Source organism: Hemiscyllium ocellatum, chromosome 17 (assembly GCF_020745735.1).
Source record: "Hemiscyllium ocellatum isolate sHemOce1 chromosome 17, sHemOce1.pat.X.cur, whole genome shotgun sequence".
NCBI lineage: Eukaryota > Metazoa > Chordata > Chondrichthyes > Orectolobiformes > Hemiscylliidae > Hemiscyllium > Hemiscyllium ocellatum.
The window spans coordinates 4,426,757-4,454,082 of NC_083417.1; the positions used below are offsets into that span (position 1 = coordinate 4,426,757).

Here is a 27,326-nt window from a genome sequence, read left to right on the forward strand (position 1 = left end):
ATCGACATTTCAGCCTCATTCCTGATGAAAGGCTTCTGCCTGAAACGTCAACTCTCCTGCTCCTCGGATGCTGCCTGACCTGCTGTGCTTTTCCAGCACCACACTTTTTGACTCTCACCCCCGTATCATGGCTACCTTGGGCAGAAAGTGAGGTCTGCAGATGCTGGAGATCAGAGCTGAAAATGTGTTGCTGGAAAAGCGCAGGAGGTCAGGCAACATCCAAGGAGCCCAGGAGATTCGACGTTTCGGGCATAAGTCCTTCTTCGGCTTATGCCCGAAACGTCGAATCTCCTGTTCCTTGGATGCTGCCTGACCTGCTGCGCTTTTCCAGCAACACATTTTCAGAAAGGGAAAAGGGACTAACATTCATTCAATTCAAAGATAATCATCGTGTTGGTCGGTATGTGGGTGCATGTGTGAGGTGTAGACTTTAGACCAATCCCCAGTTTCAATGTTGATTTCAAAATAGCTCCAAGTAAAAATTCCTCAGAGAATCCAGAGAGCATGACAGATATTTGGGAGCTCCCTGTCCACTGAACAGCGTGAACAAATACACACTATCTACAGGGGGCAGAGGGGGAGATGGGGAATGGAGGAGGCTCAAATCTGATGCAACAGCCAAAAGAGATATACTATATTTTATACCTGAGCAGGGATTGGTTTGGGTGCTGATGCGATAGAAGTGACAAGTCATCTGGCCAGTTTTCCCTTGGGCCCTTGCTTGCCTTTGTCGTTCCAACGGCTTCCATTTTGATTTGGAGCCAGTGAAGGAGGACGTTAAGGTTTCCATTTGAAGGAGGCAAGGACTGTTCGCCCTTTGAGGGGTTGAGGAGGCCGGAAGTTATCCACCATTGGCTGCTTCTCAGAGTCTTCCTCTCCTGAGAACATGAGCATTCGGAACTTATCCAGCTATGTGGAGGAAGTACAGAATGTCACACACACAGCGGGAGAAATAAGGATCTTCTCTTCACAAACTGTAATGCACATAAATCCAATTCATCACGTTAAATCCCTGACCCATAGGTTTTTGCCAAATGTGGAGGTGGAGCCAAGGTGAGTGGATAGAGGAAAGTTTTGGATCCACCATGATTGCATTTGAATAGTAATTGGTTTGAGGGCCGAATGGCCTCCTATTGTTCCTATTACAACACAAAGATTCAAACCCAATCCAAAGCACGTAACACTGCATGAGGACTGACTGTCGGGGCTGAGGGATTGCTCAGACTAGACATGATACCACTAAAAAAACACAGAAACTCCTGGAGAAACTCAACATCCGAGGAGAGAAAGCAGAGTTAATGTTTCGGGTCCACTGACACTTCTTCAGAACACTTTGTTTTCTGAAGCAGCCGCGGGTCTTTGGTGTTTTGAGTTTAGTATTAAACTATTACATCCACCCAAACGGCCACAATCCATCCTTTGTACATTACTGAGAAATGGGGCTTGAACACCTAAGAGCTTGCCACCTAAGAGAAATGGGGCTTGCCACCTAAGGGGCGGCACGGTGGGCCGGCACGGTGGCACAGTGGTTAGCACTGCTGCCTCACAGCGCCAGGGACCTGGGTTCAATTCCTGCCTCAGGCGACTGACTGTGTGGAGTTTGCACGTTCTCCCCGTGTCTGTGTGGGTTTCCTCCGGGTGCTCCGGTTTCCTCCCACAGTCCAAAGATGTGCGGGTCAGGTGAATTGGCCATCTAAATTGCCCGTAGTGTTAGGTAAGGGGTATATGTAGGGGTATGGGTGGGTTGCGCTTCGGCTGGTCGGTGTGGACTTGTTGGGCCGAAGGGCCTGTTTCCACACTGTAAGTAATCTAATCTAATCTAGCTACAGTTGCCAAGTATAACCCCCAGGAGGAGGCGCTATCATAGCTAGGAGACTGCTAAATTAAAATCTACTGATGGAGATACTGAAAACACCCTTTTCTGTAATTTCAATTTCTTCAATGTCTGACAATTGAACAACTTAATTCGAGGGTGAAGCTGACAAACTCTACTCTGGCAAATGGCCAGGAGTGAAGTGAAGTGGAACTCATTTATAATCTGGCTCATAGCACGGAGCACACAGAGGGAATATGCACATCATACACACACACACACACTCTCTCTCCCTCATGCACACACACCCTCCCCCTCTCATAGACTCACCCATACACACATCCTCTCCCTCACACACACACCCACCCTCACCCTCTCTCTCTCACACACACCCACCCACCCATCCTCTCTCTCTCTCTCACACACACACCCACCCACCCATCCTCTCACACACTCACACACACACACACACCCTCTCTCTCTCGCTCACACACACACACCCACCCACCCTCCCACACACCCTCTCCCTCACGCACCCTCTCTCAAATACCATCTCTCTCTCACACACTCACCCTCTCTCTCTCTCATACACATACGCGCACACACTCTCTTTCATACAGAGGGTGTCTGACATCACACTGATGGGCTCACTTTGTAGTTTGGATTATTTCTGTGTAAAACCATTCCCAACTCAAATCTAAACATCCTCTAACCAGCAGTCACTCTGCACCTCACGGAAGGTCCTGGAAGGTTCTGCAAGAGCTTGGCTCTGTTTTGAGTGCAATTGTTCCTGCTGTACGGATTATGAGGTGACAGGGTTCACAGTCGGCCACACAGAGCAGCTCTGTTTAAGGTGCCATGCAAATGCAGAGTTAACTGCACTTGGGGGAGGCAGATATCTGGTGTCACTAGTCTAATAATGTAGAGGCCCAGCTAATGCTCTCAGGACATCGGCTCAAGTCCCACCATCCCAGCAACTGGAATTGGAATCTAGTCTTGGGGATGGTGACATGAAAGCTATCAAGTTACAGAAGCCCACCTGGGTCACTAATGGCCATTAGGGAAGGAAGCTGCCATCTTACCTGGTGTGGCCTACACGTGACTCCAGACCCACAGTGATGGAGTTGATTCTTAAGTGCCTTCTGGAATGATCTTACCAACCACTCAGCTACAGGGCAATTAAGGGTGAAACAAAGACCAGTCTTGCCAGGGACACCCCACAGCCCCAATAAAAATACAAATGGAAACCAAAAGAACTGTAAATTAGAACAAAAACAGAAGTTGCTGGAAAAGCTCAGCAGCATTTGTGGAGAGAAATCAGTTAACGTTTCAGGTTCAGTGACCCTTGCTCAGAACTGACAGTAACTGAGAAAATGTGGGTTTATAAGCAGAAGGAAAAGGGGGGAGGGATAGGGAGTAAATAATAGGAGTCTAGATTAGGGTTCAGAAAAAGATTTACAAGGATGTTGCCATGATTGGAGGATTTGAGCTACAGGGAGAGGCTGAACAGACTGGGGCTGTTTTCCCTGGAGCGTCGGAGGCTGAGGGGTGACCTTCTAGAGGTTTACAAAATGATGAGGGGCATGGATAGGGTAAATAGGCAAAGTCTTTTCCCTTGGGTCAGGGAGTCAGAACTGGAGGGCATAGGTTTAGGGTGAGGGGGGAAAGATATAAAAGAGACCTAAGGGGCAACGTTTTCACGCAGAGGGTGGTACGTGTCTGGAATGAGCTGCTAGAGGATGTGGTGGAGGCTGGTACAATTGCAACATTTAAGAGGCATTTGGATGGGTATATGAATAGGAAGGGTTTGGAGGGATATGGGTTGGGTGCTGGCAGGCGAGACTAGATTGGGTTGGGTTATCTGGTCGGCATGGACGGGTTGGACCGAAGGGTCTGTTTCCGTGCTGTACATCTCTATGACTCTATGATGCTGGAAAAGCACAGCAGGTCAGGCAGCATCCGAGGAGCAGGAAAATCGACGTTTCAGGCAAAAGCCCTTCATTATTCCCGATTAAGCCCGGAGGGTGAAAAGCTGTTAGTGGCTAACAATGGATGTTTAACTGGCCACGATGGAATCTGGGTCAAGATCTTATATATTAGGTTGTGATCCTGAGGGGAAGTGAGTCTAGAGAAACCTTCCCTAGTCTCGGCTTGAGAAATAAGCCAATTACATTAACAGGCCACGTGCAAGAAAATAACATAAACAGGACAGTGTTTCCCAGCTGCTCCAGGAATATCATGGACATCTCTATAAACACTACCTGAAACAATACAGGAACCGAGGAAGTATTGTTGTGTTTAAATTTGTTATTAATCATTAGGAAATGATTGATGGATCAGGCTGGTCTTTGATGAAACCTCCGGGAATACATGAAGTCGGAGCCAACAATTTCTGGGCAGAATACCAATCATCACATTCGGGGATTACCAAAGAAACAAAACCCATTTTGTTTATTTGTTGCCCTGGGAGTGTGGGCTATTGTTGGGATTGAATCTGTCATTGGCTCACCCGAGATCAGGGAGCCCCAGCAGGGGATGGGACTGTGGAAGGTTTAGCCAGGACTCCCTCCCACACTGACCATCACACAGAAACAGGATCGATCATCCAGGATCCTCCCACTCAGCTTCATCTCACCCCATCAACAAAGCTTTCTAACTGTTTCTGCTTCACACGGGTGGCTCAGTGATTAGGCTCACGGGACCTGGGTTCAATCCCAGCCTCGGGCGACTGTCTGTGTGGAGTTTACACATTCTCCCTGTGTCTGTGTGGGTTGCCTCCCACAATCCTAACCCATGCTGGTTAAGTTGTTTGGCCATGCTAAATTGCCCAGGGATATGCAGGCTAGGTGGACTAGCCAGTTTAAATGAGGGGTTACAGGATATGGGTGGGGTGCTCTTTGGAAGGTCAGTATAGAACTGGTGGGCTGAATGGCCTCTTTTTGCACTATACAGACACTGTGTTTTGCCCTTTATTCTGGAATGGGATGTGGGCACCACAAGCAAGCTGCCCTCAATAGGGTGAGGAGAGTTGAGAAATCAGTCACATTGCTATGAGTCTGCAGTCACATGTTCACCAGACTGGGTAAGGGTGGCACATTAGTCTGGATTCCTAGCTCACTGTCACCAAGCCCGTGGCCCTTCCCCCTATCTATCTGCCCCAAGGATATGTGCACACTGCCCACCTCCCCCTCCCCCTGTGAGTCACAATCCACACTAACCCCCTGGCGAAAGAGATTTCTCCTAAATCCTTGATGGGACTCCGGTTGTGGGTGAGTCCAGGACAAAGATCAAACACACCCGCCCGGGTCAGGGTGCGGGATCACCGGCCAGTCCCTGCTGGGAGTCTCCATGAGGGGGAGGAGGAGAGGTGGTGAAGAAGTTGGGGGGGGGGGGGGGTAGGGGGATGGAGGTGCATCAAGGGTGAGGGAGGGTGCAAGGGAGAAGGCGAGGGAGAGAGGGTGAAGGTAGTTTGAGGGCAAGGGGGTAGGGAGGAGGAGAGCGCGAGGGCACTGGTCATTGGTGGGAAGGTCAATGGGAACCTGGCACGGCATGGACTCCTCACTTTCTGCTCCATTTGACTCTTGGCACTTGAACCCCCTGAAAATGCCTACGATGGGGGATGTGTCCCTACATCGCTCCCCTTAGTTACCCCTCCTCCATCCCCCACCCCAGCCCACCATATCCTTGGAGTCAGGAAGATTCAGTGCCTTGATATAGCGCCTCTCACCATTACAGGGAGTCCTGAAGCTGTTTAGAGATAATGGAGTGAAGTGTTGGAATGTGGGAACAGACAGCGATAGCTGAAGCTTCTGTGGGAGAGAAGGGAATAGACGCTCCGAGTGGGGAGAGGTCATTGAGGTAGAAGGAAGACCAGGTGAAGTATATACAATCCCTACAGTGTGGAAACAGGCCCTTCAGCCCAACAAGTCCACACTGACCTTCCAAAGAGTGACCCACCCAGACCTATTTCCATACCCTATATTTATCCCTGACTAATGCACCTAACACTATGGGCAATTTAGCATGGCCAATTCACCTAACCCGCACAATCTTAGGACTGTGGGAGGAAACCCACACAGACATGGGGAGAACATACAGACTCCACACAGACAGTCACCTGAGGCGGGAATCGAACCCAGGTCCCTGGTGCTGGGAGCTAACCACTGAGCCACCGTGCTACCCCAAACAGAATGGACCGAGTGGGCTCCTTACTGTGCAGAGCAATGACAGGAGGACAATCAGAGCAGCCACAGTGCTGGAGGAGAATTGAAAGGAGGCAGCGAGAGAGAGAGAGAGAGAGAGAGAGAGAGAGAGAGAGAAAGAGAGAGAGAGAGAGAGAGAGCTGTCAGTCCGCAGGCGTACAGGGGGCTGTGCAGTGACTGTGAGTCACAGGCTGAGAGAACCAGGGCAGATACAATGACACTGAGCTTCCGAGTGACAGCTGCTCCAGTCCACAGAAGGTGCAGAGGGGAAGTGGATCATCTCCCACACGCTGAAGCAATTAAATGTTCCGAGCAGCTCTAACACCGCTGCACTGATGGGCTGAACCTTTTGGGTATTAGTCAGTCATGACGTTTCTCCCTCAGTGTCTGAGCTCTGTGCTAATTCAGTGTGTGAGCATTCAACTCTGAGTCACTCAGTGCTCCTCCACAGTCACTAGAGACACATGTATGAGAGACAGATTATTGGGGGGGAGGGGAAATGTGCAGCGAGAGAGAGAGGGACAGAGAGAGAGAGAGAGAGAGAGAGAGAGAGAGACAGACAGACAGACAGACAGACAGACAGACAGAGAGAGAGAGACAGGGAGAGACAGAGACACAAGGAGAGAGAGAGAGAGAGACAGAGAGAGAGAGACACACAGACAGACAGACAGAGAGAGACAGAGAGACAGAGGGAGAGAGAGGCAGAGGGAGAGAGAGGCAGAGGGAGAGACAGAGGGAGAGAGAGACAGAGGGAGAGAGAGACAGAGAGACAGAGAGACAGAGGGAGAGAGAGACAGAGGGAGAGAGAGAGACAGACAGAGATAGGGAGGTGGAGACAGAGAGAGAGAGAAAAAGAGTGAGAAAGCATTGGGTTGGAGGGAACAAGAGGGAGAAAGAGACAGCTGACAGGAAGTGAAATAAAATAAACACAATGGGGGATGGGAGGGTGAGAATGCGGGGCATGAGTGAAATTGTGAGTGGGGAGGTGGGAGTGAGTGAGTGAGAGAATGGGGAGTCAGAGAAAGTGAAATGAGAGGACGTGGGAGGCTGAATGTTTGAACTTGAGCAGTATAATTAGCCTCTGTAGCCTGCAGCTTTCCTGGTATTAATTGTATCATTACAGCCTCTTAATATATTCACGTTGGCCCAATGTTAGACTTAATTCAACTTTAACATACACAATATGCAGCAACTGTCACAAAGGCCCATTCTAAACTATGCCTGCTCGCTATCGCTAGAAAAGACACTGAAATACTGGGTATTAATGGGCTGGGTTAGAGTGACTGGAACAGGGTAGGAACTGAAAGACATCACAGGTTCTAAAAAGAGACAGTGCAAGATAGCAGATGATGACACATCTCTCCCCAGATCGTCTCAACGCCTTCTCTGCTCACTTTGAGCAGAATGTCGGTGGAGAGGTAACACCTATTCCGATAAGTCCTGATGAACCTATCCCAACAGTCACTGCATCAGAGGTCAGATCAGTTTTCCTTCGTGCGAGTCCACAAAAAGCGATGGAACCAGACGGAGTACCAGGCCATGCACTCAGAGCATGTGCAGATCAACTGGCAGAGGTCTTCTCGGACATCTTCAACCTCTCCCTGCAGCAGGCCTCTGTCCCTGCCTGTTTCAAGAGGCCAACATCATCCCTGTGTCTAAGAAGGCTCATGCAGCATGTCTCAATGACTACCGCCCAGTGGTCCTAACCTCGCTGTTCATGAAGTGCTTTGACAGGCTGGTCATGGCATTAATCAACTCCAGCCTCCCCACTACTCTTGACGGACTCCAATTTGCCTATCGGACCAACAGATCCACGTCAGATGCCATATCACTTTCCCTTCTCTCCTCCCTAGAACATCTTAACACCAAGAACAGCAACATAAGAATCCTACTCATTGATGACAGTTCAGCCTTCAACACTATTATCCCCTCGAGACTGATTACTAAACTTAGTGATCTCAGATGAAGCCCCATTCTCTGCAACTGGATCCTCAGTTTCCTGACCCACAGGCCACAATCAGTGAAGATTGGGGACAATATTTCATCCTCACTAACACTCAACACTGGAACCCCCCCACCTCCACTCCCACCCCCGGGGGGGGGGGGGGTGTACTCAGCCCCCTACTGTACTCACTGTACACCCATGACTGCGTTGCCAAATACCAGACTAATGCCATGTACAAGTTCACTGATGACACCACCATAGTCGGTCAAATCTCAGATGGCCACGAAACAGACGACAGATGGAAGGTGGAAGACCTGGAAAAACGGTGCACTGAGAACAACCTAGCTCTCAATGCCGGCAAAACCAAGGAACTCATTGTTGACTTTTGGTAGGAAGTTACACGTTAACAGCACAGAGGGGGAATGAGTGGAGAGTGTCAAGCTCCTGGGAGTGGTCATCAACAACAAGCTTTCTTGGACTCTTCATGTGGACGCACTGGTTACAAAGGCCCAACAACGTCTCTTCTTTCTCAGGCAGCTGAGGAAATTGGGCATGATGACGAATACTCTTGCCAACTTTTATAGGTGCGCCGTCAAGAGCATTCTGTCTGGATGTATCACTACCTGGTATGGCCACTGTACCATTCAAGATCGGAGACGGTTACAGAGAGTGGTGAACTCAGCCCGGACAATCACAAAGGCCAACCTCCCATCTACAGAATCCATCTACCAGGCCCACTGTCAAGGAAAGGCCGCCAGCATTCTCAAAGATCCATCCCACCCTGGCAATGTTTTTCTACAACCTCTACCATCGGGGAGAAGGTACAGAAGCCTAAACACACACACCGGCCGGTTTCATAACAGTTTCTGCCCCACTGTTGTTAGAATACTGAATGGACTCACAAACTCTTAACATTTGCCTGTACCTGTGTTTTGGTTTTTGCTGCTGTTTACCTATTATTTACTATCTATGCTATTGAACTCTGATCTGCCGGTATTGCTCACAAGACAAAGCTTTTCACTGTGCCTCGGTACACGGGACAATCAATTCAATTCAATTCATATTGCCCATCAAATCTGTGCTAGCTCTTTGCCAGTGCACTCAAACAAATCCTACCACCCAATAACCTCCCCTGCTCCTGATTCAGGGGGGCTCTTGTGGTACACTGGTAGTGTCCCTACCTCTAAGCCAGGAGGCCCATGTTTATATTCCATTGGCTCCAGAGCGGTGACGCAGCTCCATCCAGAGAACAGAAAGAAGCAAATACCTTTCCTGAGCCAGGGACTGAGGAAGGGGCAGAGGCAGGCAATGCTGCAGACACAGAGGAGTCATTTTCTGATGATAAGACCACAAGATCTATATGGACTTCACAGGAAGGCATTCGACAAGGTTCCCCATGGGAGACTGATTAGCAAGTTTAGATCTCACGGAATACAGCGAGAACTAGCCATTTGGATACAGAACTGGCTCAAAGGTAGAAGACACAGGGTGGTGGTGGAGGGTTGTTTTTCAGACTGGAGGCCTGTGACCAGTGGAGTGCCACAAGGATTGGTGCTGGGCCCTCTAACTTTTTATAATTTACATAAATGATTTGGATGTGAGCATAAGAGGTACAGTTAGTAAGTTTGCAGATGACACCAAAATTGGAGGTGTAGTGGACAGTGAAGAAGGTTACCTCAGATTACAGCAGGATCTGGACCAGATGGGCCAGTGGGCTGAGAAGTGGCAGATGGAGTTTAATTCAGGTAAATGCAAGGTGCTGCATTTTGGGAGAGCAAATCTTAGCAGGACTTATACACTTAATGGTAAGGTCCTTGGGAGGGTTGCTGAACAAAGAGACCTTGGAGTGCAGGCTCATTGCTCCTTGAAAGTGGAGTCGCAGGAAGATAGGATAGTGAAGGCGGCGTTTGGTATGCTTTCCTTTATTGGTCAGAGTGTCGAGTACAGGAGTTGGGAGGTCATGTTGCAGCTATAGAGGACATTGGTTAGGCCACTGTTGGAATATTGTGTGCAATTCTGGTCTCCTTCCTATTGAAAAAATGTTGTGAAACTTGAAAGGGTTCAGAAAAGATTTACAAGGATGTTGCCAGGGTTGGAGGATCTGAGCTCCAGGGAGAGGCTGAACAGGCTGGGGCTGTTTTCCCTGGAGCGTTGGAGGCTGAGGGGTGACCTTGTAGAGGTTTACAAAATTATGAGGTGCATGGATAGGATAAATAGACAAAGTCTTTTCCCTGGGGTCGGGGAGTCCAGAACTAGAGGGCATAGGTTTAGGGTGAGAGGTGAAAGATATAAAAAAAGAGACTGAAGGGGCAACTTTTTCACGCAGACGGTGGTACGTGTATGGAATGAGCTGCCAGAGGAAGTGGTGGAGGCTGGTACAATTGCAACATTTAAGAGGCATTTGGATGGGTATATGAATAGGAAGGGTTTGGAGGGATATGAGCCGGGTGCTGGCAGGTGGGACTAGATTGGGTTGGGATATCTGGTCAGCATGGACGGGTTGGACCGAAGGGTCTGTTTCCATGCTGTACATCTCTATGACTCTATGATATAGGAGTAGAGTTAGACCATTCGGCCCATTGATTCTGCTTTCTGGTTGATGGCCCAGATGTGTGGTTGGATATTCCGTGAACTTGTGAATAATGTGGTCCCATCTCAGAGTTTCGCCAAGTAGAGGAATGGGGCTTGGAACAAAGGGATGGAGTCTGAGGCAGAGATTGAAGGCACTGGCTCCACTCTTCTCAATAGTTGTTTGGAAGAATTTATACCAGGAGTTTGGACAAGTCACAAACCAAATGAAAGAGAAAAAGAGAGAGAGAGAGAGAGAGGGAGAGAGAAAATGAAAAAAGAGAGAGAGAAAATGAAAAAAGAGAGAGAGAGAGAAAATGAAAAAAGAGAGAGAGAAAAAAATGAAAAAAGAGAGAGAGAGAGAGAAAATGAAAAAAGAGAAGGAAGGAAGGGAGACAGGAAGAGAAAAGGGAGAAAACGATAAAGAAAGAGAGAGGAAAGAGAGGAGAGAGTGAGAGATATCCTGACATGTCTGGAGTATCCAGGAGAAACACTGGCCACTCACTTGCTTCTCGGACAGGCTGATGGGCTCCCTGAAGACGATCCAGGTCACACTCTCATTCAGGGGTGGTGTGGTCAGAGAGCCGGCGTATGTCCAGTAATCCTTGCATTTCGGCAACAGGCACTGTGGGTCAAAGTCCTTAAACGGAGCCTTTGTTTCCTAATGAGAGATGGATACGGATTTTGTGTTAGTCATGGCCATCTCAGTGAGGAACAAGCCTCATTAACTCAGCTCGAGATTTCTCAGGTCAATAACTCAGTGTAAGAAACAGCAACAGGAGGAGATTGCACAGAGACATGAAACTGTCCCACTCTGTAGTCTGATCACAGCTGATACTTTTGCTCAGCTTTCCTTTATTCCTCTATCCCAACATCCTCTCATTTTGTTTACACCCAAACATCTACTGCTCTTGGTCTTCACTAGTACCCCTTGAACAGCCATCCACAGCTCCCTGGGACTTAGAAGTTCACATCCCTCTGAGAGAAATTTCTCCGTACCTCAGTCCAACACCGGCAATGCCATCTTCCTGCTCTGCGTATCCATTTTCCTTGACCCGGTGGGGAATGGTGCTAGTGTAGCTGTGGTGCTATTGTGTTCCCAGCTGCCCCTCCCATTTCTCTCTCAGCCCCCTTGGGCCACCCCTCATTCCTGATGAAGAGCTTATGCTCGAAACGTCGACTCCCCTGGCCCTCAGATGCTGTCTGACTGGCTGTGCTTTTCCAGCACCACACTTTCGACTCTGATCTCCAGTATCTGCAGTCCTCCCTTTCTCCTAAGGGGCATTGTGGGTCTACTACAGCACATGGACTGCAGCGGTTCAAGAAGGCAGCTCACCCCCACCTTCTCAAGAGGACAACTAGGGACAGGTAATAGATGCTGGCCCCAGAGAGTGACACCCATGTTTCATGAATGATTGTTTTTATATCTAGAGAAGGTGAGGTTTAAGGATTTTACAGGGTTGGAATGGTGACTATTCCCTTTGGTAGCTTGTCCCATGGGGGTGTTATTCTTGGAAGGGATGATGTTGGTGCACTGTCTTGGAAACAAACGGACTTTGAAGCTTGTGTGGATGGCCACATCATGTTAGGTCTTTGCTGGAGTGCTTCTCTCTGTCCATGTGAGAACAAGGCTACCTTCCTCCAGCACTCCACTCCTTGCAATGAAAACTTGCCCAACACTTGCCGTCCTCTCTGCTGGCTGGACTTGCATCAAGACTAGGAAAAAAAAACCCAGCATCAGCATTAAGTGTGCTCCTGTTTGGTCCAGGTCTTGCTCAAGTCCTTTTACTGGTGAGTCAGAAGTCATGGGTTCAGCTAAAACCACAGTTTAGGTCATTTCTTCACCATGATACTGGGGTCAAAGTGACTCTTTGTGAATAGGAATAAGCATTTCCTGCTTACACGGGTTAAATAGTCATTTAAGTCAATGTCTGTAGGACTTTCCTGCCTAAAGTACTCACCGCTGTCTTTTGGAAAGTAACTGATTGTATTAATTAGTTGTAAGATTTTTTTTAAAAAAATGCTTACTTGCAGAATACAGTGTCACTGAAGAGCAACTGAATGTGTAGCTAGGTCCAAAGTCTTTTCAGGGTGGGGTCCGGTAACAATTTGTGGAAGAGGATTTGAAAATTCTGCTAATCTGGATGAAATATTTCTTAAGTTCACTCTTGAAAGGCCCAGCTCTATTTTCTTTACACAACAGTCCTCCTCTTCCTCAACCAGTGGAAATAAACCTAATTTATCAGTTTCCCCTCAATATTTTAAGTTTAATAAAATCCACCCTGAGCCTTCTAAATTTCAGGGAATACAAGCTTGCAGAGGATAAATCCCCACGAAATCTGTCCAAATTGTTTTAGTAACCCAACAGGTTCCCAATTATCCTGCAGGGAGTGAGTGGAACCTGTGAGCAATTGGTCAGACAGACTGTTTAAATCAACCACAGAAAACAAAATTGATCAATGAAATGACTAACGATCCACTTTGTGGTAAAATGACTGACTCCAAGATAAAGCTCCAACATTCCTTCAGGGCAGTAAACTAATAGTCAAGGGAATAACAAAACAACCATAATAAATGTGTATGGAATGAGCTGCCAGAGGAAGTGGTGGAGGCTGGTACAATTATAGCATTTAAAAGGCATCTGGATGGGTATATGAATAAGAAGGGGTTTAGAGAGATATGGGCCAAGTGCTGACAAACGGGACTAGATTAGGTTAGGATATCTGGTTGACAGGTTGAACCGAAGGGTCTGTTTCTGTGCTGTCCAGCACTGACTCTCTGTCAGATTTAAAGTTGCCCTGCCTCCACCCAGGGCAGATGGACAATTCTATACCACCACAAACATCGACCTTACCTTGAATTTAACCATGTACAAGGCATCTGTCAATTTGTGCATATCGGCATGTTTATCTCCAATCTGAAAGAGAGGATGAGAATTTTAAAATATAGTGAGATGAGATTGGTTAATCAGAGATACCCTTAGCCAATGGAGAACCTTATACCTCAGTCAAGGGCCGTTTGGCCCATCTAGCCTGACGTCATGATGTGGAGGTGCCAGTGTTGGACTGGGGTGTACAAAGTTAAAAATCACACAACACCAGGTTATAGTCCAACAGGTTTAATTGGAAGCACTAGCTTTTGGAGCGCTGCTCCTTCATCAGGTGGTTGTGGAGAATAAGATTGTAAGACACAGAATCTAGCCTGAGGTGGGACCTCCTACCCATGTGAACCTTTTCCACACCTTACCTCATTGGGCCCACCCTTCCACTACCTTCTCCCTAATGGGGGCAAGTTCAACATTCTCAGTCAAGGAGAGTTCCTCAAGTTCCCTCCTGGATTAGTAAGTGCAATGTTATATTTATGGCCCCCAGTTTTAGTCTTCGTTACAAGCATAGACGTCTCTATCAACCCAAACAAACCACTTTGGAATTTTTAAAACCTGCAGAATCATATTTGATTCCAATGAAAATAGGCTTGTTAAATTTTTCCCAATAATTATAAATCTCAGTTTAACTATCATGATTGTAAGTAATGTGCTGTCTCTCCCGTGCTTCCATGTCCTTCATATATCACAAATCTCCTCTTTGAGTAACAGGGAGAGAGTGAATTCCCATGTAACCCTGGCTGAGCTGACAGTGGCAGCACTGAAGAACCCTGCACTGGAACGCTAACCCTTCAGATGGAGGGTGTTCACTGCTCTTTCATATCACCCAGGGTAAAAATGTCAATTACTCAGGAGCATAGGTTTAGGGGCGGCACGGTGGCTCAGGGGCAGCATGGTGGCTCAATGGTTAGCACTGCTGCCTCACAGCACCAGGGTCCCAGGTTCGATTCCAGCCTTGGGTGACTGTCTGTGTGGAGTTTACACATTCTCCTCGTGTCTGCATGGGTTTCCTCCGGGTGCTCCGGTTTCCTCCCACAATCCAAAGATGTGCAGGTCAGGTGAATTGGCCGTGCTAAATTGCCCATAGTGTTAGGTGTGTTAGTCAGAGGGGAGGTGGGTTACTCTTTGAAGGATCAGTATGGACTGATTGGGCTGAAGGGCCTGTTTCCACACTGTAGGGAATCTAATCTACTCTTAGGTTAAAAGGGGGAAAGTTTAAAGGAGATGTGAGAGGCAGGTTTTTTACACAGAGAGTGGTCAGTGGCTGGAATGTGCTGTCAGAGGAGGTGGTGGAGGGGGATACAATAGCAATGTTTCAGAGGCATCTGGACATGTACATGAATCGGCAGCGAACAGAGGGACACGGACAGCATCGAGGCAAAACAATTTTAGTTTAGAAAGGCATCACGTGTTGGCACAGACTTGGTGGGCCGAAGGGCCTGTTCCTGTGTTGTACTGTCCATTGTCCTTTACTTGTCGCCCATTGCTAACTGCCCCTGAAGGGAACAGCATGCTGGCCCACTTCAGAGGGTAATCAAGTGCCAGCTGTTTATGAACAAGGAACCAGAAGAGGCCTCTCAGCCTTTTGAGCCTGCTTCTCCAATCAATAAAATCACAGCTGATCAGATTTGAACTTCAACTCCACATTCTGTAGGATCAGTGAGGTCTACAGCACAGAAAGATGACCATTCAGCCCATTTCCTCTGCACTAGTCAAAAACCACTACCTAACCATTCTAATTCCATACCCTCAATATTCATTCATCCTCTCGGTCATTAATAATCTATCACCCTCTGCCTTAAAAATATTGAAAGATTCTGCACCCATGGCCTTTTGAAGAAGGGAATTCCAAAATCTCACAACCCTCAGAGAGAGTATAATTCCTCAACTCGGTTTTAAATGAGTAACACCTTATTTTTAAACCATGACCCTCTCATCTTAGAATGTCTCACAAGAGGAAACATCCTTTCCACATCCGTCCAGTCCAGACCCCTCAGGATCTGAAATGTTTCAGTTATGTGACCTCTGACTAACCTAAACTCTCGGGAATATAGGCTCAGCCTGTCTAACCTTTCCTCAGAGGGCCATCCACTCATTCCTTGTTCATACTGTGGGTCTGGAATCATAGGTAAACTACATCAAGTAGAGATAGCAGATTTCCTTCCCTAAAGGACATTAGTAGTGAACAAGATAGGTTTTGATGACAATTCATGGTAATTTCATGGTCACAATCTCCGAGACTAGATATTTATTCTCAATTCTAGCAATAGGAATTGAATTTAAATTCCACCAGCTGATGGCATGGATTGGAACCCGGAATTAGCTTGGGTCTGGTGATTGCAATTCATCATATTCCCACAATGCCAGTCTTTTTTTTTAGATTAGATTACTTACAGTGTGGAAACAGGCCCTTCGGCCCAACAAGTCCACACCGACCCGCCGAAGCGCAACCCACCCAAACCCCTACCCCTACATATACCCCTTACCTAACACTATGGGCAATTTAGCATGGCCAATTCACCTGACCCGCACATCTTTGGACTGTGGGAGGAAACCGGAGCACCCGGAGGAAACCCACGCAGACACGGGGAGAACGTGCAAACTCCACACAGTCAGTCGCCTGAGGTGGGAATTGAACCCAGGTCCCTGGCGCTGTGAGGCAGCAGTGCTAACCACTGTGCCACCGTCTCTACTCTGTCAAAGAAAGATTCTGTGTTAATATCTCAAAAAGCAGCGGAATTCTGCCCAGTCTCCCAGCCAATATTACTCTCTTCACCAGCATCACTGCTCAGATGAGACCATGAGCAGATTTCTCCAGCTTCCTCATTTCCCCTCCCCCCACCTTGTCTCAGTCGGTTCCCTCAACTCAGCACCGCCCTCCTAACCTGCAATCCTCTTCCTGACCTCTCCGCCCCCACCCCACTCCGGCCTATCACCCTCACCTTGACCTCCTTCCACCTATCCCACCTCCATCGCCCCTCCCCCTAGTCCCTCCTCCCTACCTTTTATCTCAGCCTGCTTGGCTCTCTCTCTCTTATTCCTGATGAAGGGCTTATGCTCGAAACGTCGAATTCTCTATTCCTGAGATGCTGCCTAACCTGCTGTGCTTTGACCAGCAACACATTTGCAGCATGAGAAATAGGAACAGGAGTAGGCCATTCAGCCCGACTGATCAAGAATCTACCTCAGCCTTAAATGTACACAAGGACTCTGCCCCCTCTGCTCTCTGTGACAAGGAGTTCTAGAGATTTACAACCCTCAGAAGAAATTACTCCTCATCTCAGTCTTAAATTGCTGCCCCTTTATTCTGAGACTGTGCCCTCTGGTCCCAGACTCTCCCAGGAGGAGAAACATCCTCCCAGCATTGACCCGGTCAAGCTCCTTAAGAATCCTGAGATCACCTCTCTCTCCGCTAAACTCCAGTGAGTACAGCTGAAACCTGTTCAGCCGTTGGTCCTAAGACTATCCCTCCACACCCAGGATCGTCCCAGTGAACCTTCTCTGAACTGCCTCCACTGAAATGATATGAACAAAACTAATGTAGTTTACAAAATACCATGCAAGGACTGCACAAAACACTATATAGGACAAACAGGAAGACAGCTAACAATCCGCATACATGAACATCAACTAGCCACGAAACGACACAACCAGCTATCCCTAGTAGCCACACACGCAGACAACAAGCAACATGAATTCAACTGGGACAACACTACTATCATAGGGCAAGCCAGACAGAGAACAGCCAGGGAATTCCTAGAGGCATGGCATTCATCCACAAACTCCATCAACAAACACATCGACCTGGACCCAATATACCAACCACTACAGCGGACAGCTGAAACTGACACCCGGAAGCGGCAAGGACAGACCACTATAAATACCGGAAGAAACATCAAAGAAGCGCTTCGCAGGAGGCTCCAGAGCACTGATGATGTCACCTAGCCAGGGGACGAAACGTTTGCAACAAGAACTTCCAGCTCGGCAAACAGAACCACAACAACGAGCACCCAAGCTACAAATCTTCGCACAAATCTTGATATCTTTCTTTACATAAAGACACCAAAACTGATGACTGGTCACTGTTTAGTGGGTGAGCGACAGCACAGATTGTTGCTGGTTTCAGAATGTCTTGCTTCCTCAGGAAATTATTGTTTGTAAAGTGTTCGGAGGTCATAACCCAGCCCTGTTTAAACGTAAATCGTTTCTTTTGAACAAAATAGATTTGCTACAATAATTGTGGCAGATCTGACCTTCTGGCCTTTGGCTGGAGTCAGCGACATACGCACACATGTTCAGGCACACAAACATGTGCACACGTTTGGACACACATGTAAACTCATGTACACACACAGAGACATGCACAAAGTTGGTTATTGTAGATTGAATTTGACAGAGAGTAAAACGAGAATGATTCAGTCGATATGACAGTAAGTGTTCGCTCTCTGGCCCTACCTCCAGGAACACACCGACCACAGCCAGTCCGTCATGTGACCCTGCCGCCTCTCCAAAGGTTTTGTACTTTGTCGAGTTCCAGTGAACCAAGTGAAGCTGAAAGAGATGGAGAAACAAACTCTGATCATCCACATCAGGAGGGGCCAAGATACTCCCCAGTCAGCAGCATTCAGTCTGATTCAACTGAGTCAGAGAATCATACAGCAGGGAAACAGACCCTTCAGGCCAACTAATCCATGCTGACCAAGTTTCCCAAACCAAACGAGTCCCATTTGCCAGCATTTGGCCTGTATACCTTCCTAATGCACGTCCCTGTCCATTTCCCTGCAAACGGGGAATCTGTCAGTTGCAGCAGAAAGAGCTCAGACACAGCTGCTGCTCAGTGCAGGATCTCCCCTCCAGCAAGCTGCAGTGAATGGAGAACAGGTATACAACACAGATCCCAGTCAATTCCAGCTGTGTGATTGATAGGAACATTAATCCAATCACAGGAGTGGCAGGTGGAGTTTAACTTAGATAAGTGTGAGGTGCTGCATTTTGGAAAGGCAAGTCTTAGCAGGACTTATACACTCAATGGTAAGGTCTGGTGAGTGTTGCTGAACACAGTGACCTTGGTGTGCAGGTTCATAGCTCCTTGAAAGTGGAGTCGCAGGTAGATAGGATAATGAAGATGATATTTGGTAAGCTTTCCTTTCTTGGTCAGAGTATTGAGGACAGAAGTTGGGAGGTCATGTTGTGTCTGCACAGGACATTGGTTAGGCCACTGTTGGAATATTGCGTGCAATTCCGGTCTCCTTCCTATCGGAAGGATGTTGTGAAACTTGAAAAGGTTCAGAAAAGATTTACAAGGATGTTGCCAGGGTTGGAGGATTTGAGCTATGGGGAGAGGCTGAACAGGCTGGGGCTGTTTTCCCTGGAGCGTCAGAGGCTGAGGGGTGACCTTATAGAATTTTATAAAATCATGAGGGGCATGGATAGGGTAAATAGACAATGTCTTTTCCCTGGGGTAGGGGGAGTCCAGAACTAGTGAGCATAGGTTTAAGATAAGAGGCAAAAGATTTAGAAGGGACCCAAGGTGTAACTTTTTCACGCAGAGGGTGGTATGTGTATGGAATGAGCTGCCAGAGGAAGTGGTGGAGGCTGCTACAATTAGAACATTTAAAAGGTATTTAAATGGGTATATGAATAGGAAGGGTTTAGAGGGATATTGGGTAAGTGCTGGCAAATGGGACTAGATTAGGTTGGGATATCTGGTCGGCATGGACAGGTTAGACTGAAGGGTCTATTTCTGTGCTGTACATCTCTATGACTCTATGATCTCTAATCTGGTCAGGACTTGTAGTGCCACTGTATGCTGGGGTTTGACTCACTCCAGTTTGAAGCCATTTAGTTTCTAAGATAGGGTAAACGGGAAGGACTCTATCCTTTAGGGAAGTCTAGACTAGGGGACAATCTAGTTGTGGTTCACATGCTGAATGATCTCCAAACCTGCCACTTATAGACTGTTCACAGAGTCTCTGTCACTAATGCCCTGATAGATTTAAATTTCTTGTAATTTAATGTATAGACTTAATTGCAGACAGTTCCAGGAAGAAGCCTTCATACACTTGAAGTTAAACGTATTCAGCTTTCAGTAATCTCTTCAGGGTACAATCCCACCATTTCTAGTCTGAGGCGAACACTGACTTTTCACTCTAAGATGTCCTTCACTATTTCTTTCCCTTCTCAGAAGCACAGGTTTTAAAAACAGCAATCTTCATCAAAGGGTTTCATTGGACTGTCCAAAATTCAAAAGTAAAACTAAAAAAAATCCCTCTCTGAGTGATGGGTGATTTTCTTAAGCAGAAAAAAAAAATCAAGCTCCAAAAATCTCTAACAAACGCACTGTGCACAAAAAATATTCATTTCAAACTAGGTCTCAAAGGCTGTTTTCAGGGAAATCACCATGGTTACAGAAATACTGAAGTTAATTATTAATTTCAGAGACACAGAAAACTCACATGGTACCCAAAACTTACAATAAATGATAACAAAAATGTGCATAAACCACACAAGGGAGAGCTAACCTGTTCCTGTTTAAATAAGACCCATTATATGGAGTTGTCAAGAACCCTCCTGGGCTAGTTCTGATCACTTAGGGAAAAAAAACTAGCAAAATTGGGGATGGAGTGAAGTAGGAAAGAGATCAGGAAGTGATTTCTCTAAACTTGTATTCACACCAAATTGGGATTCTGATTTCTCTTTACCTTGCCTGTCCCAGGTGTTTCTGGGTGGGATGGATGGATTGGTGTAGACTGTGACCCAGAAGGTAGCACAGCAGTGTGGGAAGGTGAGACAGCAGACTAGCATGCAGATACAGCAAGGGGTTAGGAAACAGGTGCAAGGTATTCTTTTAGCACAAGGTGAACTGAATATAAATATAAAATTACGGAGTTTAAGTAAAGACACTGATGAGGTTGTATTTGGAGTGCTGTGCACAAGATGTAAGTGTATTGGAGGCAGTTCAGAGAAGGTTTACCAGATGATTACCTGGAATAAGGGGGGTTGTTTTATGAGGAAAAGCTGGCCAGGCAGTAGCATAGTGACTCAGAGGTTAGCACTGCTGCCTCACAGCGACAAGGACCTGGGTTCGATTCCACCTTCGGGTGACTGTGTGGAGTTTGTACATTCTCCCAATGTCTGTGTGGGCCCTCCACAATCCAAAGACATGCAGGGTAGTTGGATTGACCATGTGAAATTACCCATGATGTACAGGTTAGGTGGATTGGCCATGGTAAATGCCAAGTTACAGGGATTGGGTGAAATGCTCTTTGGAGGGTTGGTACAGACTTGATGGGCCGAATGGCCTCTTTTCACTCTGTTGGGATTCTAGTCTAGGCCTGTATCCACTGCATTCAGAAGAGTAAGTGGTGATTTAATGGAAATGTAATAGACTCCGAGGACTCTTGACAAGGTGAAGGCTTCCTGCTGTGGGAGAGCCTAAACTTCAGGCTGACTGATCAATAACCAGGGACTGCCCGTTGACAAACTGAGATGAGGTGAAACCTACTCTTTCAGAGGGCTGGAACCCTCTTCCCAATAAAGGTGGTGGAGGTAGAGTCCCTGAATAATATTAAAGCCGAGGTAGATAAATTCTTGATAAATGGGAGAGGGGTGAAAGGTTACCAGGGTGCAGACAGAATTGTGGAATTCAGGTTACAATCAGATTAGCCATGATCACATTGAACAGCAGGAGGCTCAAGGGGCTGAATGGCCTATTCTTACTCCGTCTTCGAATGGTACTATTCACGTAAAATACGTCATGAAGAATAAAGTACACACACCTTCACCCAAAGGTCAAAAAGTGTGGCGCAGTAGGTCAGGCAGCATCTGAGGAGCATGAGAGTCAACATTTGGGGCATAAACCCTCCCATGTGGAGGAATGTGGAGGAGAGGGAGGTCGTGAGATAAATAGGGGTGTGGGGGGGGAAGGCGATAGGTAGATGCAGATGGGGGTGAAGGTGATAGATCAGAGAGGAGGGTGGAGCGAATAGGTGGGATGGAAGATGGACAAGTAGAACAGGTCAAGAGGGTGGTGCTAGGTTGGAGAATTGGATCTGGGATGAGGTGGAGGGAGGGAGGGAAGGTGAGGAAACTGGTCAAATCCACAATGATGCTGTGTAGTTGGAAGGTGAGGCATTCTTCCTCCAGGCGTTGGGTAGCTTGGATTCGGTGGTTGAGGAGGCCCTGGACTTGCGGGTCCTTGGGGGTGTGGGAGGGTGCCAATTGAGGTCAGGCCCATATACAGATACAGACCAGTACGCAAAGCAATGTACAATTAGCAGCTTGTGAATTCACCGCTGGGTAACAGGTATCCCAGGACACCTCTCAATATTCAATATCTTAATGACCCAGCAAGGATTGGATACTGTGCTATCCCTCATGCGATGTCCTTTTCAATTTGGCCTGTGGTTCATCCCATGGTTTAATGACCTGAACCACAGAATTAGGATCGTTAGCACACAAGAGGTCGCCATTTAGTCCACTGTTTCCGTACTATATCTCCAAATGACTCCGTCCCTTTCACCTGCCCTTTTCCCCCATTTCATTGTCCCTACCTAAATCAGGGTTGAAAGTTATACAGCTAAGGAGTCACCTTAAATGGTTCACCCTTCTCAGCCTGACCTGGAATGGAGCTGCTACAGTTCACCTCAGCACCCCACAGTAACACAAAAGTAAGACCTGGACATCTCTTCCTGAGCCAGGGCCGGACCCTGTTCAGGGATATCAGACAAGAACAAGGATGGGAGGCAGGGGGCCATGGGTGAAGGTTCAGAATCTATCAGTATTCACTGTCTCAGTCAGTTCATGAAGGTTGACCCCCTAATCTATACCCATACCCATTACTTTTAGTAGTGTGTACCATCTACAAGATGCACTGCAGAAGTTCACCCAAGATCCTCAGACAGCACCTTCAAAATCCATGACTACTTCCACCTGGAAGGACAAAGGCATTAGGTACGTGGGAATACCATCCCCTGCAAGTTTCCCCTCCAAGCCATTCACCATCCTGACTTTGAAATACATCACCGTTCCTTCACTGTTGCTGGGTTAAAGTCCTGGAATTCCAACCTTGAGGACATTGTGGGTCTACCTACAGCACATGGACTGTAGCTGTTCCAGAAGGTAGCTCACCCCCACCTTCTCAATGGGCAACTAGGGACGGGAAATATTTGACCAGCTTTTACATTCTATCAATGACTAAGCAATGGAATTGGAGGAGGTAACAGTGAGTAACCGGAGTGAGAATCTGAACCCTGGAGATTGTTACTTCTGGGAAAGACCCCATCTTCCCTCCCCCCCCCTCCCCCATCCAGGTTTTGATCGGTCAAAGACACTCTTGCTCACCTCGCCAGGGTATGACTTGCCATCGACGGTGTGTTCCGATCCCTGACTGCCTCTCCGTCCCCAGTGAAAATGGAACTGTTTCAGTTTGTAGGGGTTTTCCAGTGGGCCATCACTTACCACTGCAACAATCAGAAAGCAGGTGAGGAAAGCCATTCACTACCACACAATAACAATTTGCATTTAGATAGCAGCTTTAAGACAGTCAGACAGTTTTTACAGCATGGAACTAAGCCATTCGACCCATCGTGCCCACACCAGTGATCATGCCTCCATCTACTTAGTGTCATTTTCCAACACTTAGCCTGTAACCTCATACTGTGGTGTTTCAGTTATCCATCCACATGTTATCGAGTTGAAATCAGAACAGCATTTAAGAGAAAAGGGGGCTTAGATTTATGAATTTGTTTTGTTTAATGTTCACTTTTAGAGTAAGAAAATAAATTGTTGTTATTTTCATTAAATAGTGGAATCTGTGAATTCTCTGTCAGTTGTATTTTAACAGAGGCGAGGTGAGCTTTTCTGGATGTTTGGTTTAACTAACAGAAGGGTTCACTGTTGTGTTGTAACAAAGGTCAGTCGCACAAAACACATGCAGAAGGAATCCATTCGGCTCCTCGAACCTGCTCTTATTCAAGATGATGATGGCTGATTTGTTTGTCTAACCACCAACCATTGACTCAGTCTCTCTCTGCACAAGTGCTGCCAGACTTGCTGAATTTCTTCAACATTCTCCATTTGTTTCAGATTTCCAGTATCTGCGGGATTTTGGCTTTATTCATGTCTGACCTGGTTGTGTTTTGAATTCCCCACATTCCCATCAACCCCACCAGCCCCCACCCTGGTTCCCCCTGCCTGACAAGAATCGACCCACTACTACCCCCATCCCCCCATCATCTGAGGCTGAGTGTTCCAGAAATCACAACTATGACCCCATCCCGTCACCCAGATAGATAAATATTCTCATCTCAGAGTAACTCCTGATGTTAAAACAGTGTCCCCAAGTTTTGGGCTGACCCACAAAATGAAACATCCTTTCCACATCCACCTTACTAATATCACGGGGTCTTACCCCCTTCGATAGGTCACCCTTCAATCTTCTGAACTCCAGCAGAATCAGGCACTGCCTGTCTAACCTTTCCTTATTAAAGCCCATTCTGGGCACATTCCTACCAAGGGCTATCTCAGTCTACTCTGTATCAGAGGTTCCTCTCTTAGCACCGCATACCCCACAGCACCCTGCTGTAATTCAAGGGTCATCTAAGGAACAGATCCCTTTATACACTGAGAAAGGACAAACTAAAGGATGAAAGAAAGAAAGAATTAAAGAAGAAACAAGTAAATGAAGACCAGAAGATTTCAATCACTCAATATTCATTAACCCAGGGGCAGTCTTGTGGTGCAGTGGGTAACATTTCCAGGTTCACGTCCTACTCCAGGATTTGATGACCAGAGAAGGTGGGTTCATGTCCAGATGCACCAGAGAAAGCATACTTCCCCAGTGCACCACAGCCTGGTTAGGTAACTGCTCTTCCCAAAACCATAGGAAACTACAGCCCAGTCCATCAGACAAACCAACCTTCCATCCATTGACTCAGTCTACACTTCCCTCTATCTTGGGAAGGCAGCCAACTTCAAAGACCCCTCCCATCCCAGTTATACTCTTTTCCATTGGGCAGAATATATACATGTCCAAACAGACTCACAGACAGACTGATTCTTCCCCGCTGTTATTAGACTTTTGAATGGACCTCTCAAATTTAATGCTGACCTCACACTTTGTGCACCTTCTCTGCAACTATAACATTGTATCCCTGGCTCTGTTCTATTACCCTAATGCATTTTGTATGGTACAATCTGTCTGTAGTGAACGCAGAACAAAACCTTTCACTATACCTCGGTGCATGTGACAATAATAAATCAAATCCAATCTAACTGGTTGGTTATTAGCCTGTAAATGATTCATCCAGGGCAGGCAATCGAAGCAGCAAAGGATCCTCGATGTGTTCCCCCAGCCCCGGCTCCCCCACCCCTCACTGACAGACCAGTGAGTGATCACTTCCTTTGAGAACAGGAGAACAGCAGGTGAGGTGACAGCCTCAGACACCAGCAGCAGGCATGTATACAGAACAGCAACTTTTCTCTTTTCTTTGCTCACGAGATATCCAATCTCTCTCCATGAAGCTGCCCATTGATTGAAGACCTGTCAGAGCAGTAAGGCAAACACAGATGAAGAACAGAAGTTTCCGTCTGCCTTACTCAGCTTCCAGAGTGAGAGGGAGTCACACTGGCTAGGATTCACTCAGCCTGGAGTAGGTACAGTACAGATTGTCAGAACGACACCGGTACCTAAAGGATTAAGTTAAAAGGGAACACATACCCACCAGAATGGTAGAGCTGGTTTGAGGGCCAAATGGCCTCATTGTTTTCTTCAACATGGTAGCAAGGGAGGAAAAGAATCAGTCAGGATGGTTGTCCCTCCTCTGATGAAACAGGTAGGAGTGGGTCACCCTGAATAATTTATGCACATCAAATGCCAAGTTGGCAGAAGTTACATCGCAGTAATTTGATTCACCTACAATTCTCATGGCTAGTGGTAAAATTAACCACTGAAGGCCCTGTCAAAGGTTCCCTAATACACCACAAACACTCACATTTACTGTATGTTCATGTTGCATTCAACAACTGCCTTTTACAACATGTCTTTACCAAATGTTAAAAATCACACAACACCAGGTTATAGTCCAACAGGTTTATTTGGAAGCACTAGCTTTCGGAGCGCTGCTACTTCATCAGCTAACAACCTGCAAGAGGGAAAGTGGGCAGCGGAAGCAGGAGAGGGTCAGGAAGGGAATCCCCGAGTTCGGATCCCAGGTAGGATGGGAATCCTGGGATCCCCAGAGCTAGGTGCCCAGCAGAGAGAAGGAATCCCTGAGTTCAGATCCCAGGTAGGGTGGGAATTCCCAAGGCTCAGGCAGCCAAAGGCACAGCCCCCCTCTGCTGCAGCGATTCATATGGTAGGCAGGAGGCCAGAGTAAAGTGCACAGAGCTTGGGGGCCTGGAGGAACCTCTCGAGATGGGGAGGTGAGACACTGGGGATAGGTTTAGAAACCAAGGGGGAGGATCTTTTAAAGACCGATGCCTCGTTGAACCAGTGTAAGACAGGGAGTTGTGGAGTGAAGACTGACTGGAACTTGGTGCAAGTTAGCACTCAGACAGGAGGAGATTTGCAGAGATAAGGGGCAGATGGCACCTGTTTCTCCACAAAGCTGAGTGCCCTCCACTCCAATACTGGTCCAATACGTGCCCACTCACGATGATGAGGTGCGAGGGCATGGGGTGGTTGCTGAGCTGAATGGGGTGGCACTCCTCCTACTGTCTGCACTTAGACACCTGGCAGAGACCCTGGAGGAGCTGTCACATTCACAGATGGTCCTTTCCCCGGCTGGGCGGTCTCGAGTCAGAGATCTCGGGTGCCCACAGTCGAGGGTGGGGGTGGGGGGGTTGGGATGCTGCGACTTATTCAGGGAGAGCTTACAGCCGTCTCTGAAGTATTTCCTCTGCTATCCTGCTAACTGCTTACCGTAATGATGCTCTGAGTGGGAGGCATGTTCTCCTCTTCATGTCAGCTCTGACAAAGAGTCATCTGGACTCGAAACGTTCACTCGCTCTCTCTCCATGGATGCTGCCTCATCCACTGTGACCTCCAGCATTTGTTGTTTTCAGTTCAGATTCAGTGGAGTTTAATTTTGATCAGAGGAGGGAGATTATTCCCTCTGGTTGGGCAGTCATTGATAAGGGGGCAGGAATTTTAAAATGACCCTGAGGAAGTGACAAGAGGCTTTGGCAGAAATATCTTTCTGCAACCTCCTGGGAATGGGTTACTTTTGGCACAGGGAGAGGCCATTGTATTCTATCTTTGAATCAAACATAGAAAGTAGGCCATTCAGCCCCTCAAGCCTGCTCTATCACTCTGTATGATGAAGCTGATCAGCAACAGTCCTCTTTCCCACTTTCTCATCATATCCTTTGATCCCTTTAGCTCCAAGAACTACACCTCCCTCCTTCAGGGCTGTGGTAAAGTGGGATTAGAATAAAGCTTTGACTGAGCCAGCAAAGACACGATGGGCAGAATGGACTGGAAGCTCCTTCAGTTTCCCCATTGTGGATGCTTGTTTCCCACAAAGCCGGATGGGAATGGAGGGGGAAGTGTGTATGTGTGTGTGTGTGTGTGTGTGTGTGTGTGAGACAAACTTTCAGGGCAGATCCTTTCAGGAATCTGTACAGATCAGAGCCATCATTCATTCTCACATTGATCAACAGAACAGAGACAAGACATTGCAATTCCACGTTGGCTTTGAAATTCAAACAGAACAAACAAGCTGCTTCACATCTAACCCTTTGAGACTCTAACTACCTGCCAATATCAATCTATCAAATTAAATTCAATCCACTCCTGACTAACTCTGTCCCTCTCCCAGTAATTCAATTCCAAGGTACAGTTTTTTTCTCCAGTACTCAGCCGCTGGTTAGCTGACACTTGTAAAGCAAGGATTAGCTGGCTATTTGGCAATG

General features: G+C 47.3%; 1 protein-coding gene across 3 annotated transcripts in view; it reads right to left on the reverse strand.

The window, feature by feature from the left end:
• Positions 1-325: 325 nt before the first annotated feature.
• Positions 326-27,326, reverse strand: part of ca7 (carbonic anhydrase VII) — a 37,212-nt gene continuing 10,211 nt past the window's right edge. For all 3 annotated transcript variants that reach the window (XM_060837565.1, XM_060837564.1, XM_060837566.1), the window contains 5 exons: positions 22,755-22,873; positions 17,868-17,963; positions 13,383-13,445; positions 11,034-11,189; positions 326-909 (listed from right to left, as the gene is read on the reverse strand). In XM_060837565.1, the coding sequence (XP_060693548.1) occupies positions 778-909; positions 11,034-11,189; positions 13,383-13,445; positions 17,868-17,963; positions 22,755-22,873 (566 nt within the window). In that variant the 3' untranslated portion in view covers positions 326-777. The remainder of the gene's footprint in view (positions 910-11,033; positions 11,190-13,382; positions 13,446-17,867; positions 17,964-22,754; positions 22,874-27,326) is intronic.